The sequence below is a fragment of the Macrotis lagotis genome, chromosome 8 (genome assembly GCF_037893015.1).
Source record: "Macrotis lagotis isolate mMagLag1 chromosome 8, bilby.v1.9.chrom.fasta, whole genome shotgun sequence".
NCBI classification, from domain to species: domain Eukaryota; kingdom Metazoa; phylum Chordata; class Mammalia; order Peramelemorphia; family Peramelidae; genus Macrotis; species Macrotis lagotis.
In genome coordinates this window covers 52,746,309-52,760,168 of record NC_133665.1, presented here as the reverse complement: position 1 = coordinate 52,760,168, position 13,860 = coordinate 52,746,309, and the positions used below count along the sequence as shown (strand labels likewise).

General features: G+C 38.1%; 1 protein-coding gene and 1 long non-coding RNA gene across 3 annotated transcripts in view; one reads left to right on the top strand and one right to left on the bottom strand.

Moving 5' to 3' along the window:
* The window catches only part of RAB11FIP3 (RAB11 family interacting protein 3), a 184,845-nt gene extending 171,291 nt beyond the window's left edge, over window positions 1–13,554 (bottom strand). The window contains exon 1 of one of the 2 annotated variants that reach the window (XM_074197045.1): window positions 12,382–13,554. In XM_074197045.1, the coding sequence (XP_074053146.1) occupies window positions 12,382–13,452 (1,071 nt within the window). In that variant the 5' untranslated portion in view covers window positions 13,453–13,554. The remainder of the gene's footprint in view (window positions 1–12,381) is intronic. The other variant, XM_074197044.1, reaches the window with a different exon arrangement.
* LOC141495567 (uncharacterized) overlaps window positions 1–13,860 on the top strand; it is a 58,034-nt gene that overhangs the window by 14,634 nt on the left and 29,540 nt on the right. The window lies entirely within an intron of this gene.

The following is a 13,860-nucleotide window of genomic DNA, read 5'->3' as shown; positions in this document are numbered from 1 at the left end:
TACAGGTTTATAAGCTTATAAATGAACATCCAGAGTATCTGTCAGTTTAGTAGCATGAGAACTAGTTTCACTGCTACAGACCACATCATGTTTATCATTTAGGAGGAAAGTTTCACACTCATAATCTCTGATTTAGAAGGGACTTTCCATTGCAAAGACCATGATCTGCTTCAGAAACTCACATTTTAGTCCAACTGGATGAATTTCCTAAAGTCTCTGTCTAAAGACCTCCAATGGAACGTAATCAGCTTTGAAACCATATATAAACTCTGATAAATATAGAGGAGAAAATCCCAAACACTGAAAAAACAAGAGGAAGAAGGAGGTAGCCCATTTGACAAAATAGCATTTCAACAAGATTTTTTATTCTTTTTTTAATCTTCCCAAAGAAAAGCTAGAAATAGCATAGGTGTTATCTGGGTGTCAAGTCATGGAAAGCAGTAGAAAAAATATAAATTAACACACTGTGACAGTACTGAGTCTATAATGAATAACCCAACACCTTTGTCTTTATTATTTAAAAATTCTCCAAGTTATCACAGCCATAAAATATAAAATCATCAATATTATAAAATTTCACAGCAGATCTTGGGGCTGTTCAATGTTCACTACTATACAACATGCCCTCACTGCTCTATGGATCTCTGGCAGCTTTCAGTTCAAAACAGCAACTGGAACACATAATCCAGTAGCCCAAGCCCTAAATCAAGATAGGAGAGCCTGGATCAATTTTTGCTTTAATTCTAAAAATTATCCAAAACTGTGACCAAAGCAATGTCAATTCAAGAAAGAATCACCTCTCCTTCTGAAGTTATACAAGTTCTCTAGGAATACAACATAAAACTTAACAGACATTTACTCAAATATCTATGCAAATATCAATAATTTCTTTTCACTATATATAATCTTTAAGAGTATACTGAACTCTTCCCTAACATCCTTTCTCTGCATAAGCTCTTGCACCCAGTAAAACAATTATTTTAAAATATCTAACTTTTCTTTATTTATAGGGTCATGCTTTCCCCTAGGACATTAGTTACAAATATGGTAGTTTAGATAGTAGGGAAGTTTACAATTGTTAGCAGCAACATTTTTAGAAAATCACAAGTATTTTTTAATGAAAATTCATGCAATTAACAAGAATAACTAACCTAATAACAGCAGGCAACTGAACACATTAATTCAACATTCTATAAGGTTCAACAAATTTAACAGAAAAAAAATCCTTAATTTCTCCATAATTATTTTGTTAGCTCTTGACTCTAAATGTTTTCATATTTAGACTGCTTTTGGAGTCTAAAGAAAAGAAGGGCTATAGTACCACTTGAATTTATTACTGCTACTTACTTAAGTCTCCCTTAAAAAATATCTTTTATTGAATTTTTGGCATTGAATAGCATTCTTTATTGCCCCTATACTTTAGTCCCTTTGCCAATGGTTATGACTATAGCAAGGAACACTACCCAATATTCATAAATGCTGAAAGAAAACTGTTAAATCAGTCAAAAGAGCTCTTATCTATAATCCTACATGTCAAAAGAATCATGGAAAGGGGCCGAGTCAAAATGATGAAATAAAGGCAAGAGTTCACCTGAGCTCTCCCAAACTCCCCTTCAAACAACTTTAAGATATTTTCTCAAAACAAATTCTAAATCAGTACAATCAATAAAAGAATGAGGTGAAACAATTTTCCAGCCCAAAAAATTTAGGTCAGAAAGGAAAGATGAGAGTAGAGCTCGGAGCCAGACAAGGCCATGCCCCAGAAAGCCAACGGCAGGACTTGGTATGTATCAACTGGCAGCAGCTGCTGGGAGGCTCAGTCCACAGACTGTAAAAGGGTTGGACAACTGGTCAGAAGATTTGTTGGCAATGGGTGCTGGACTCTGTTACATTACCCATACTTGATTCTGGTCCCAAAGTGAAGATGAGCAAAAACACACAGAGTATGGCTGCAGGGGAGCAGGAATCTAGGTCACAGTACCAAGGCAGAAAATAGCACTTGTGGTTGCTCACAGACTAAGCATAGGACAGGAAAGCAGGGAGCATACCTCTCTTTAAATATACCACCTTCAAAGAATTGAAAGTTTACAGTCACTTCTCCCTTTCTACTCCTGAACTAACTCTGAAAACAGAAGCATGAAAAAACCTGATGCTTGAGTAGTGATTTTAACATAAAGTTATAAGTCAAGAAATAGCTTTAAAAAATGAGCAAAACTAACAGAAAGTTATTATAGTGACAGAAAAAGTCAAAACACAAAGTCAAAAGAAAACAACAGTCAAAGCAGGTACAAGAAAAGCCTCAAAGAAAAATATGAATTGGTCTCAGTATTCCCCCTCCCCCTAAAAAAATTTCTATAACTCAAAAAAGATTTTAAAAATAAAATAAAATAGTGGAAAAACTGAGGAAAGAAATAAGAATGATCCAAGAAAATCATGAAAAAAAGTAAATAGCTTAGTAAAGGAGGCAACACATAAAAAATACTGAAGAAAACACCTGGGGCAGTTAGGTGGCACAGTAGATAGAGCACCAGCCCTGGAGACAGGAGGACCTGAGTTCAAATTCAGCCTCAGACACTTAACAATTACCAAGCTGTATGGCCTTGGACAAGTCACTTAACCCCACTGCCTTGCAAAATCTAAAAAAAAAAGTACCTACATATATTTCAATAAATTATCAAAAAAATACCCTGATATTCTAGAATCATAGGGCAAAATAGATAATGAAAGAGAATTTATCAATCACATATTGAAAGAGATCCCAAAATGAAAACTCTTAGGAATTTTATAGCCAAATTCCAGAGTTCCTAGACCAAGTTAAAAATATTATGAGCAGCCAAAAAGAAATTATTCAGGTATCAAAGAGTCACAATCAGGATCATATAAGATTTAGTGGCTTCTACATGAAAGAAATAGAGGGCATGGAATATATTCTGAAGGGCAAAGGAGTTTGGATTACAACCAAGAATCACCTACCAGCAAAAATGAGTATAATCCTTAAAGGAGAAAAAAAACCCAATGTTTAGTGAAATAAAGCACTTCAAGCACTCCCGATGAAAAGATGAGAGCGGAAGAGAAAATCTGAATTTCTAATATAAGAGAATAAAAAGATAAATAGGAAAGAAGGATTCAATAAGGTTAAACTGCTTATATTTCTACAGGGAAAGATGATATTTAGAACTCTTAAGAACTTTCACTATCAGGAAATTTAGAAGCAGCACACAGACAGACGGTGTGAATTGACTATTATGGGATGAAATCTAAAAAAAACTAAAATTAAAGAATGAGAAAGAAAGATGGAGAAGGGGGGAGGGAAAAGTAGAATGGGGCAGATAATTTCACATGAAAAGGCCTCAATGAAATTATTCTGTAGAAATGAAGATGAAGAGGGGACTGCAGACATCACTTTAACCGAACTCTTATCAGAACTGGCTCAAAGAGGAAATAATAAATCCATTTAACTGGATATAGAAATTTATCTTACCCTACAGGAAGAGGGATTAAAAAAAAGACATGTTTATGGGGGGGGATGCTGAGAGAAGAGAAAGTAGAGTGGGGAGAGGCAGTGGTCAGAAGCAAAATACTTGAGGCGAGGGGCAGGATGAAAGGAGAGAAAAAGAAAAGGATAAATGAGAAAAATAGAATGGAGGGGAAAATGGTAAGTAACCATAACTGAAAAATAAATTTATGGGAAATTTCTCTGATAAAGATCTTATTTCTCAAATATATAGAGAACGTAGTCTGGTTTATAGGAATGATGTAATTCCTCGACTGATAAATGGTCAATGGATATTTTTTTAGACAAAAAATGCTCTAAATCACTATTAGAGAAAAATGCAAATGAAAACAACTCTCAGGTACCACCTCATATCTATCAGGATTGGCTGAATATGACAGAAAAAGAAAATGACAACTATTGGAGGGGGTGTGGGAAAATTGTGACACTAAAGCACTGCTGGTAGAGTTGTGAATTGATCCACAATTTGGAACTATCTCCAAAGGGCTATAAAACTATGCAAATACTTTGACCAGCAACACCACTACTGAGCTGTATCACAAAGAAATTTAAAAAAAAAGGAAAAGAATCACTACATAAAAGAATAGCCATAAACAGTTCTTTCTGTCTGGCAAAGAACTGGAAAGTGGCATTGAATGAACAAGTTGCATATATGATTGTGATGGAATACTACTATACTTTAAGAAATGATGAGCAGCATAAAAAAACCTGGAAAGATTTATATGAAATAATATTAAATCAAGTGAAGAAATAGTAATAGAAATATTATATGATGATGAATTTGAATGATTTAACTATTTTCAGCAATTTCAAAGGATTTATGATAGAAAAATGCTATTCACCTCCAGAGAAAGTACTAATATAGACTGAATTCATATCAAAACTACTTTTTTTACTTCATTTTTCTTACAGGTTTTTTGTTTTCTTTCACAACATGACTAATATGGAAATATGTTTTATATGACTGCACATGTATAATCTATATCAAATTGTTTGCCTTATCAATAAGGGGGGAAGAAAAAGGGGAGAGGGGCAATTTGAACCTCAATTTTTTTTTGATGAATGTTAAAACGTGTTTTTTACATGGAATTGGAAAAAATAAAATTTTTTTTTAAAAAAAGGATCATGGAAGCAGAAAGGCACTTAGAAGGTGATATAAATAGTGGCAAAGACTCCCTACAACCATCAGTAGTGGTGTTGAAGGGAACTAAAACAATTCTTCCTAATAGTAATTCCATTCTTGTGACTATTGAAAAAAGACAAATAAAGTTACTGTGAAGTATATAATTTTCATGTATGACCTCCCCTATTAGATATAAATTATCCAGTTTTGTGTATTTTTAATTCAATAAAATTTAAAATCAACCTTTGTTTTTTTCCTGAAAAGTTGTGATTATCTATTCCAATCATCAAAAGTGAATCTTTCTTATAATATACTTTAAGAACTTATAGTGGGGCAGCTAAAAACACCTTAAAAAAAAAGAACTTATAGTAAACAAGGACAATTTACTGTCTGAAGGAATCACTTAAACCATCTACTTCTAAAAATATAAGGAGATTCATTTATCGTCCTCTCTTCTTTCCACTTGACTTCAACTGTTAATTTCTTTTGAAACTCATTACATGATGCCTTGCCTGATCTGTTTTAGGCTGACATAATAAAATTCAAATGCAGCATAACATTGTCAAGGAAACAGGAAAAGAAGTTTATTTTTCTATATGCCTGCTCACAATAATAAACACAGTACCTGCAACCTAAGATTACTTTCATGCTAATTCAACTAAAATTTATTTTATTTGTCCTACCATGTACAAGATCTAAAAGTAGTAGAGGTAAAAAAAGTTAATTCCTTCTTCAACAATATAATAGTCAGATGCTATCTGAATTGGTTTCACTTAGGTGTTTTAATTTAGAACAAGTTAGGGTTAAGTTGGTGAGGGATGGAAAGGGTAAGGGGAAATGATTGCTAATAAAACAAAATAGTAAGAAAACTTTTTAAAAATATATACAACTAGAATTTACAAATTCAAACAGTTATCAAATGAAAATTTGTTAATTATTAAATAACCTAATATTGACTGGTAGTCAATAAGACTGTGCTATCATTTGACCAGATTTTATACATTAATCAATCTTATGTGCTTCTTGTTTCAGGAATCTGAATAAAAAGTCTTGGGTTGATTTTTTTTTAAGGTTTTTTGCAAGGCAATGGGGTTAAGTGGCTTGCCCAAGGCCACACAGCTAGGTAATTATTAAGTGTCTGAGGTCACATTTGAATTCAGGTCTTCCTGACTCCAGGTCAGGTGGCACCCCCAAAAGGCTTGGCTTTTAAAAAGTAAAACTTCTTTATTTTTTTCCTTTAATTTAATTAGATGGACTAGATACACTCCAAAGTTCCTTCTTACTCTAAAGTTGTCAAGGTATCATTATGCCTATTGACTTACAAGTAGAATAGGAATGTTGGTTAAAATATCTGTCAAGAATATAGATTCAAATTATGCCCAAAGGGCAATAAAAATGTGCATACCCTTCTATCCAGCAATACCACTATTGGGTATATACCCTGAAGAGATCATGAAAAAAGGATAAAAACATCACTTGTACAAAAATATTCATAGCAGCCTTTTTTGTGGTAGCAAGGAATTGGAAATCAAATGAATGTCCTTCAATTGAGGAATGGCTGAACAAATTGTGGCATATGTACATTATGGAACACTATTGTTCTATTAGAAACTAAGGAGGATGGGATTTCAGAGAAGCCTGGAAAGGCTTGCATTAACTGATGTTGGATGAGAGGAACAGAGCCAGAAGAACACTGTACACCCAAACAGCAACATGAGGGTAATGATCAACCTTTAATGGACTTCCTCATTTCATCAATGCAATAATTAGGGACAATTTTAGAGTACCTGCGATGGAGAAAACCATCTTATATCCAGAGAAATATCTGTGGAAGTTTAAATAAAGACCAAAGTCTAATACCTTCAATTAAAAAAAAAAGTATCTTATGTAGTAGATAATTTTGCTATCTCTAATATTTTATTTTTTCCTCAAGAATATGATTTCTCTCTCAACACATTCAATTTCTTTTTTATTTTTGAAAGGCAATGGGGTTAAGTGGCTTGCCCAAGGCCACACAGCTAGGTCATTATTAAGTGTCTGAGACCCCATTTGAACTCAGGTCCTCCTGACTCCAGGAATGGTGCTCTATCCACTGTGCCACTAAGCTTCGCCTTACACATTCAATTTCAATCAATGTATAGCATGGAAACAATGTAAAGATTATCAGACTGCCTTCTGGGGGGGGGGGAGGAAAAGGAAGATGGGGGAAGTTTAAAATTCAAAATCTTACAAAAATGATAGAAACTACTATTGTATATAATTGGAAAATAAATAAATTATTAAAAAAGTCAAAAATAAAAGAGTATAGATCCAAGATTCAAAGCACTGTTTTACAAAGGGGAGCACACTGTAATGGAAATGACAATGACCTTGGAATCAAGAGTCCTTTACTAGCCATGTGATCATGGTCAAATAACTTTAATCTGGTGGTTTATAATCTATCAAATGCTACCTCACCTAGTTGTAAAGATTGACCTTTTTAAAACACTTATATACAAATATCAACTCTTCTTTACTTTGTGAGTATACAAGTACTTCATCCAAATCATTCTTCTTCTCCTTTCAGTTGTAATTGATTTTGGTAAATGAATCAATTATAGGAAGGAAAGGACAAAGACAAGTCACTTGAAAAAAATATGGTAAAGTTTTGCTTATGCCTCTACATTAACAGCAACAACAAAAAAGTCAACTTTAGTGAGCTAAATTTATAAATAAAATTTCTAAAATTGCCACATGACCAAAATATACCTAGATGGTCAACCAAAATCAAAGTCTGATTAAGAGTCTCCTAAAGGACTTCATTATGTTCCACAGAATTATTATGAAATATGAATTAATAAACAATAGCTTCTGCAGAAACAACTACTGTTACAATCTTCCAACAAACAAATAGTTACCAACTTTGAAATTTTAAATTCTACCAGAAGTCAAAAAATGTTGGGCAGCTGAAAATGTACTGGTTGTCATATTTCATAATCTCCCATTATCTCATATTTCTCCTTCTTCAAAACTTCATCATCATTTGGTTTACCTAGTGATGAACTTCTCTGGACAACAGATATATTATCAAATAATATACCTATAATTGAAATCTTCCAGCCTGGCAAAATTTGCCACACAGGCACAACTTTTAAGAACCCAGGGTCACCTTTATGCTAAGAATGGTAAAACTTCAGTCATGCACATAGTAGGTGCTTAAGAGACATTTTATTGAATTGATTGCTTCACCAACTCTCTATATAGCAATTCAAACTTTTTTCACTGTGACCAAGGAAAGAAGACAAGTAGTTCTTCAAATGAATATAATTTTAAGAACCTAAGATGAAACTTTACTCAAAGCATTTTCTAGCAATGATGTATGAGTATATGCGACAAAAAGAAATTTAAAAAGGTAAATAAGGGGCACAGTGGCTAGAGCACCGGCCCCTGGAGTCAGGAGTACCTGAGTTCAAATCCAGACTTAGACACTTAATAATGACCTAGCTGTGTGGCCTTGGGCAAGCCACTTAACCCCATTGCCCTACAAAAACCAAAAAAAAAAAAGTAAATAAGGAAGTTATGAAAGAAAAAGAACCTAAGATGTAGGAAAATGTTGCGGAAGTATTTGATAATAAAAATACTGACATTTATAGCTCGTTCTAAGACTTGCAAAGCAGGTTATACACATGAACTCATTTGAGCTTTACAACAATAAGATGGCATTATTATAAATATTGTTATCCTCAATTTACAGATGAGGAAACTGAGAAGTTAAATGACTTGCCCTTGATTACACAGCTAGTAAGTGTTAGGGGCAGGATCTGAATTCAGCATTACTTGACTCCAGTTGAGCATTCTATTCTACTATGTTATGTTGGCTCCCATATATCAAGATTTCCCACAATGCTGCAACTTAATGAGCTGTGTAAGAAATAGTTTCATAAGTACAAACTGAAACCAATTCACATTCTTAAGTTCTAAAGCACAGTCAATGATTAAAGAAAAACATCACACAATTACATAGGAAAAAAAAAGAGAAAGGTATTGTCAAATCTACACGGAAAAGAGAAAAAGCATCGCCAAAATAGAAACATTACCAGCACTACAATGGAAGTGATCAATAAGGTAAATGTGGAATTGATAGATGTGTCATTCTCAGCTATACCTTCATTCCAGATAGAAATACTAACACAAAAATGACCTTCAAATGAAAAAAATGAAATAATTTGGTAACAGTGAAATTAATATATTTTCAGGATGGAAATAAGTATAAGAAAACAAAAATGGTAAATGTTAGAGGTATTTTGCAAAGATAGGCACATCAATGCACTATATTTAGAATGTAATGATCTGACCATAACACAATTTATAACTATTCCAGAAAGGGCACTAAACTTAATATACCACTGGAGCCAAGCAAATCACTGTTGAACATAAAACACAAGAAGATCAGAATCAGAAAGATCTTATGTATATAATTTCTTAGGTAAAAATAAAAAAAAATTGAAATAAATTGAGTGCCCATTAATTAAACAATGGCTAAATGAATTGTGGTATGTCAATGTAACATTATTTGCCTCATAGGATTATGACTTCAGGGAGATGATGGTATGACAAGCATGTGAAATGGATGTGAATGAGGTCTATGCAAAGCCATCAGTCTCGCTTTTTCCAGAGTCACCTGGGTCCAGTGGTCAGATATGCATCAGGATGACTGGAGATTAGCCTGGATGCGAGGCAATCAGGGATAAGTGAACTGCCCAAGGTCACAAAGCTAGTAAGTGTCAGATGTCTGGGGTCATATATGAACTCAGATCCTTTTGACTCCAGGGACAGTACTCTATCCACTGCAGATGGGAGTTCGAGTCCAAGAGGATGGGAGTTCAAATCCAGCCTCAGACACTTGACACTTCCTAGCTATGTGACCTTGAGCAAGTCACTTAACTCTGATTGCCTTGCATCCATGGCCATCTCCAGTAATCCCGATTCTTATCTGACCGCTAGACCCAGATGACTCTGAGGAGAAAGTGACTTAGCACAGCACTGCCTCATCCAAATCCAGTTCATATGCTTGTCACGATATCACCTTCTTGATGTTAGGGTCTTCTTCAAGAATGAAGGACACGGTCGGCTAGGTGGTGCAGTGGATAGAGCACTGGCCCTGAAGTCAGTAGTAACTGAGTTCAAATCCGGCCTCAGACACTTAATAATTACCTAGCTGTGTGGCCTTGGGCAAGCTACTTAACCCCATTTGCCTTGCAAAAAAAAAAAAAAAAAAACTTAAAAAAAGAACAAAGGACAAACATCATCATCATCATTTGCCCCATCCGATATGATAGCTTATGAAGACTACAAAGGAACGAGAAGATATATAAACTCAAGTAAAGCAAAATAAGCAGGAAAAAAAAAGAGAATATCTCTGGACAAAGATCACAACAGTATGAAGCAAAATCTGAAAGACATGAGAACTCTCTGATTAGTGGGGAACTCTTATAGTTCATAGATCTAGAGCTGGAAAAAGCCACAGAAGCCATAATCCTCAGATGAGGAAAATAAGGCTGTAGGAGATTGTGATTTACCCAAGATCACTCAGGTGTAGTACACATGAGTTAGATCCCATGACTCCACTTTCAATCATACTATTATGAAATGAAACAGAGCACAGTCATGGTATTGGTTTGTTTTGCCTAAATATACTTTTTTGTTACAAGGAGAGGACAGAGGGAGGGGAGGATTGATGTCATTTAGAAAACCTAAAGATTTTTTTTAACGTAGCTTTCATACCTTCCTAGGCCATTCTCAAGGAGCTGTGGTATATGTATATTGTCATACACACACACACACACACACACACACACACACACAAAGTATGTTCTCAACAACAGATACCATAAATATTGTGCTGTTATAGAGTGGACTTACATAAATAACATTTGGTAACAATAACCCAAATAATTAATATATTTTATCTTTAAAAGAATTTCTGCTTAAATTATAAATATACTTTAATATCCAAATTAATGCTGACATATATACAAGATGTTAGCAAAGTATAAGATTCTATCAGAATGTTATAGGAACTTGTTACCCTGTTTACAAAAGAGTGGGTACGTAGTCTTCTAATAAAACATGTTACTATTAATAAGGTCATATAAGGACTATGATCTTGTACTATATGCACAAATGCAAATGTGTGTCTGAAAGTGCTGAGCCTTAAACTGTGAAATGGGCCATTTAATTTAATTTAAGGGCCATTTAAAATAAGAACTTGTAACAATGCTTTAAAAAATTCAACAAATGTAATCTGCAGACAATGTTTGAGAAGTTTCTGTAAAAACCAGTGGAACCTTCTTTCAGATAAACTAATTATGTCTACCACTAACAAAATCTTGTAATAAAACAAGAAAATTTCTATGTAGAGTTAGAACATATAAAAAGTATGTACATGAAGCATTAGTAAATTGTTTTAACAGATTATGGAATGTGGAAACATTTAAATCCCAAAATTGACTAGCTAGCTGTGTGATCGTGGTCAATTCACTATAGCCCAGTGTCTCAGTTTTCTCATCTATGTCCTGATGGTAATAACACTTTTACAACCTACCTTACATGCCTGCTGTGAGCCAAGTGCTTTGCAAATCTCAAAAGACTATATAATGATCTTAGCATTGGTGACTAGTTATTTGCCCTCAGTTTTCTTAATTGTAAAATAAAATGGGACTAGACTAGATGAGATTAGGCAAGTAATTTAAACTCTTTGGGCCTCAATTCCTTCATCTATAAAATAAGAGTCATCCTAGATGGTCTCTGAGTTTCCTTCCAGCTCTGGATCTACAATATGCCATGATTATCTCTTGTTGGAGAAAAGCCCTGTGCAGAGGCCCTGAATTGAAGAGAAGAGGGAAGAACTGACAGGCAGGAGGAGGAATCCCACCCAGCAGCAGCATCACTGCAGGCTCTGGCTGCCAAGCCAAAAGGCTGCTTGCTGACAGTACAGAGCCCTTGAGCTTCCTGCCTGGTAGCTCAGGCAGAGGGAGTTTGCCTGAGGTTCCAGAGGTAGCTGGTTCAAACTCAACCTTCCCTTCCAACACTAATCATCGGTTGATTTGTGCGTTTACTAATTAAATATTTCAAAGGAACCTAGGCAGAAAATACACTGAATGTAGGGGAAAAAACTGCTCTATTTTTCTTGACTGGAAAAAAAAATTCTAAAAATCCATTATTTAGAAAAATTCTTAACCATACATTTTAAAATAACTTCAAAACGATAAGTTAATATGTCCTTAACTACTCCAACAAAATTGGGGTTTTATTGGTCCTTAACTTTAATGTATCAGTTCAACCCCCATCTTCCCCTTCAAAAATCAAAAAACTCAGTTATTTAACAAACTTTATAGCCAAGATTGTCCTGGGCTGAAGTAGATAAAATTATTCTCATCAGTTCTAGAAGATATTTACTGTATTTATGGAAGAGTGACACAAAACCAAAATTTTAAAAGGGGGGGGTGGAGTGAGGGAGAAAGGAAGCACCATCCAAGATAAAGGATACTCCAGTTTGGGAGAAAAAAAATAAACTCCCAAAGCTATTATCATTGTACATACATTTCAAATTTGTCCTATATTTAGTGTAAACATATACTAGTGACATTATTTGTTCACGATGAACAAGCTCTTTTAGAGATAAATTTTCAGAAGAAATGAACAAACAGCACACACACTCAAAGACGTCGTGAACCCAAATCGGCGAAATTTTAGATCATATTACCTGTTCTGCACCATAAACTGTAGCAAATTGAACAAACTCCTCTATACGGACAAAACCATCCCCATCTCTGTCTAGGGCATCAAATACGGCTCTGAGGCGAGGGCCATCTTCCTGACACCCCGAGGGTTCGTTTGGAATTGGTTCCGTCTGGTTGAAATCAGAGGACTGGCCCGGGTTATTCTGAACTATATCTAACTTCAGATCACACAAAGTGGCAGTAGTCAAAGAGGGAAAGAAGCTTATTTCGTTACTGATTTGGTAACTATGATTTAAATCCTCCGCACTTTTCTGGCATCCGGCTGGCGCATAATCCTCTGGCTCTGGAGTCCAGGAGAAAACTGGACCGAGTCCTGAGAGGAGCCGGGTCTCGGGGTCCGGGCGGCCGGCCTGGTCCGAGTCTAAGTACAAATGTCTTTGATGCTCGGGAATGTCATCGCTTTCTCGAAGGCGGAGGTTTCCCGCAGCGGATTCCTGCCCCCTCGGGGGCGCGTCCAGTTGGGAATCCTGGGGAGGCGACCGGGGCCGGCCCGAATCCGGGGCAAGTCGGTCCTGCGGCTCCGGCGCTTCGGGGGCTGGGAGCGGCCCTGGGGCCGGCGGATCCCGCCGCGGGGCGAGGGCCGGGTCGAAGCCCCCTTCGGGGGCCGCCGCGGCAGCCTCCCCGGGGGAATCCTGGCCCAGGTCGGCCGCGGGGGCGCCGCCGTCCCGGCCCAAGAGGCAGAGTCCCTGGTCCTGGAGGCGATACAGATAGTTGAGGGGTCCTTCGGGGAACAAGTCCTGGCGGAGCTTCACCTCCCCCAAAACTTGCTGGAAAGCCACGGCCCCCGCTTCGTGCAGAACAGGCCCCAGGAGCCCCGAGGGCCGCCGGGGGGGCTCCGGGGGGAGCAGCAGCAGGTCGGGGCCCGGCACCGGCACCGGCACCTGGCCCCGGGGGTCCTCCGACACCTTGTCCAGGTCCATGAGGAAGTATTTCCCCTTCTGCTCCGGGAACAGGTCCCCGAAGGCCAGCAGGGGCTCGGCCGCGGCCCCCGCCGACGCCGACAGGGTCACGAATAAATCCGGCTCCATTCTCATGGGAAGGGAACGGGGCGGCGCGGCCCACGCCGGGGAGGCGGCCCCCGCCCCGCCCCCGCCCTTCAGCGCCCGGGCCCGGCTGCGGCCCGCGGCCCCGGCTCTGCTCGGCGGCGGCCCCGCGGCTCGGGAGGCAGACAAAAGAGCTCCGGAGACGCGGCGGCGGGCGGCGCAGGAGCAGCAGCGGGAGGAGGAGGAGGGCGGGCGGCGGCCGCGAGCATCACTGCACCCGCGCGGGCGCCGCTGCCCCGCGGGGACCGCCCGGCCCTCCGCAGCCCGGGGCGGGCGGGGCCGCTACTGGGGCCGGCGGGCCCCCGCGACCATCTTCACCGCCGACGCCCCTCATCTCTCCACACGCGCCGGCCGCGGCGCGGCGGGGGGCATGGCGGCCCGGAGGAGGCCCACGGCGAG